At 52.1% G+C, this 2,909-nt stretch overlaps 1 protein-coding gene across 1 annotated transcript; it reads left to right on the top strand.

Moving 5' to 3' along the window:
• Positions 1 to 3: 3 nt before the first annotated feature.
• On the top strand, positions 4 to 2,123 carry LOC104081168 (solute carrier family 22 member 13-like; the record flags this gene model as incomplete). Its single annotated transcript, XM_009583799.1, has 5 exons — positions 4 to 20; positions 337 to 551; positions 1,032 to 1,140; positions 1,293 to 1,503; positions 2,028 to 2,123. Coding segments are annotated over 5 exons (648 nt in total), but the record flags the coding sequence as incomplete, so codon positions are not given.
• Between the last annotated feature and the right edge of the window lie 786 nt (positions 2,124 to 2,909).

Here is a 2,909-nt window from a genome sequence, read left to right as displayed (position 1 = left end):
TTAATCATGTCGTGCGCCTGGTAAGACATTTTCTGGTCCTCTCTTTCTGAACTTCTAGGCTCAGAATAAAAGAAGGGATTGACAGTCATAACTGTAAATTGACCACATGGGTTTTGGGTGTTATTGATGGATATTTCTGTTTCTGGCTATTCAAGATGCTATGTGGTTTGTGGGAAAGGTTAGACCCATTCCAGCTTTGGTGGTCCCATGGTATTGGTCTGGTTTTATGTCCCCTTGGAAATGCTGTGGCTTGGTCAAAATGTTGTCATTGGAGATCAATATTGTATTTGCTCACGGCCGATAGATATGCTCAGTGCCACCCTGCCCGGCTTCCAGGTTTGTGAACAGCCTTGTCTACTATGGGCTGAGTCTGAATGTGACAAATTTTGGTCTGGACATCTACCTGACGCAGCTTGCGTTTGGAGCAGTGGAAATCCCAGCCCGTGTTGGTTGTATCTTCATGCTGCAGTGGTTCGGGAGGAAGAAAACACAGGCTGTTCTCCTGCTGCTGAGTGGCCTGATGTGTCTGATCATCACTGGCATCCCTGAAGGTGAACAACCTCTTCCCTTCCTGAGAGGACAACCTCTAGGACAGGGAGGCACAGAGCCCCTTTTCTTGCTGGTACAGGTCCTTTTCTCCTAACCAGGCTGACTCACATCTCTCAGGGCTTGAGCTGACCCTGGTGCCATGGCCACAAGGGACTTGGTCAACTCCCCAAGGCCCATTCTGATCAGCAAACCTTTGCCTGCTGATTGTGGTAGGATAGGATAGAGCTGAGCCTGGTAGGCCACCTATTAACAGAGTTGTCCTCTAGGAAAATTAATATGTGGGGAGGTGAGGTGATGGATGCAAGGTGCGCTGAAGGTGGCCCCCAGGTCAGAGCCACTCCTCGGTCCACATTGAGGCATTGTTCAGAGGCGATGGCTCCCTGCAAGCAGCACAGTTGTCACCGTGCATCCCCTTCCTCCATCCCCAAGCAGTGCTGGGCCCTCCCTTGTCCCACAGCGGTGGTCTCTCCTTCTCCTCTCAGACCAGCCCGTGGTGACCACCGTCCTGGCCATCATTGGCAAATTTACCGCCTCGGCCTCCTTCTCCACCTCCTACGTCTACTACGAAGAACTCTTCACCACAGTCACCAGGTGAGGTATCCACGTGCATCGGAGCTTCCCTCTGCCATGGCTGGTGGCAGTGGTGGGGCAAAAACCCAGTTGTCCCCATGGCTGCACTTGGTCTCATGGTGTGGGGGGGGCCAAGCCCTGCCTGCACCTCCCGCTGCCCCTCGCTCCCCCAGGCAGACTGGCGTGGGGCTGTGCTCGATGTCGGCGCGGGTGGCGGGGATCATGGCCCCGTTGATCCGCCTCCTGGGCCAGTACCACCACGCCATCCCCATGGCCATCTTCGGGAGTGCCCCCGTGGTGGGGGGGCTGCTCTGCATCCTGCTGCCTGAGACCTGTGGCACCGACCTGGCAGATGACTTGGTGGGCAGCCGCCCCCGAGCTGAGGTGGGTGCCCAGTGGTCCTCATGCTGTCTCTTGGGCAGGACATGGGGTGCCAATGCTGTGGGAGGCTGTTGGCATTTCATAAGCTGGGGCTGGGGGTTTCTTTGAGGGCTTACAGTGGTGGGAGGGCAGGGAGTGGGGCTGCCCCACTGCAGAGGGAGGGGAGGGGGCCCCATAACCCTGCCCATGGTGGTCATCCCTTCGTTCCTGTCCTTGGAATGGAAGGACTCCAGGAGCGGCCAGCACTTCGCTTGGCTCCCCACCTGTCCTTCCACCAGGGAAGGGCTGGTGCCTTGTAGCCATGTCCTCTGGCTTTCAGCCTTCCATAGCTCCCAGCACCCCATAGCCCATGGGACAGGGTAGAACTGCACCCCGATAATTTTGTTGGGAGAATGGTGTCCGTGAGGGCCCAGAGAGTGAGTGGTGAATGGGAAGCCAGGTTGCTAAAGGCTGCATGTCTCCCAGAAGGCTGCCATCAGCTCATAACGGGTCATTCTTTGTTTTTAAACTCTTTTCCCTTTCATTAGGTCTGTGAAAATGCCAACAGTAGCTCTGAAAATGGACACGTGAAAGGAAAAGATGGTGGCCAAGACAATGAGTACACAAAGACCACTCACTTCTAGCTGGGCCTGGAAGCAGCTGCAGCTAAAGGCAACCTAGTGCTGTGCCGGCACTGAGGACAGGCAGGGTCTCCATTTGCAGGATACCACCACCTCTCAAGCAGTCACTGCCATTTCTTGTTTTTCCTTTTCTTTTTTGCCTTCTTGTATCTCCCTCTATAGATTGTCCTCAGGCACTGCATGCAGTCTCTGGTGTTCAATAGTGCTCTCACTGGAGAAAATCTGATGCTTTTCATTTAAAGAAAAAAAGAAAGAAATCAGAAACCAGGACGGAGGCGACATTTGCTCTTCCTTTTCCTGTCCCGTCTCCAGGAACATGAGACTGTAAACTTTCTCCAAGTGAGACACCTGCTAGAGCATTGAATAGACTTGCAACAGAGTACTGTGCCCACTAAAGAGAAAGCCAGAGCAGATGCAGCACTGAAAACAATCTCACACTTGCAAGAAGGAGTGATTTCTCTTGACTGTCTAGCATGATCTTCTCACTCTCTCTCAAAAACATTCCTTTTTTTTTTTTTTTAATATATTTGTGACACTTAACTGAGAAAAAAAACATGCAATGGAAGAAACAGCAAGCAGTGAGCAAGGATGTCTAACAGGCAGCAGAATTTTCGTCTTAGTGTTGGTGGCTTTGAATTAAAGCATGTCATGATGCTTTGTGCATGGAAAATTGTGCTGTCGTGCTGTGGTGTAGGACCACATTAATTTGTCTGTTCCAGGAAACTGAGAGAAGTTGTGGCAGTTGGTCTCTTAGAAGAAAGTGCAAATCTTTCTGGGAACTATCAGGTC

Source organism: Fulmarus glacialis, unplaced genomic scaffold, assembly GCF_000690835.1.
Source record: "Fulmarus glacialis isolate BGI_N327 unplaced genomic scaffold, ASM69083v1 scaffold22858, whole genome shotgun sequence".
In the NCBI taxonomy this organism is placed as follows: domain Eukaryota; kingdom Metazoa; phylum Chordata; class Aves; order Procellariiformes; family Procellariidae; genus Fulmarus; species Fulmarus glacialis.
This window is presented reverse-complemented; position numbering and strand designations above follow the sequence as displayed.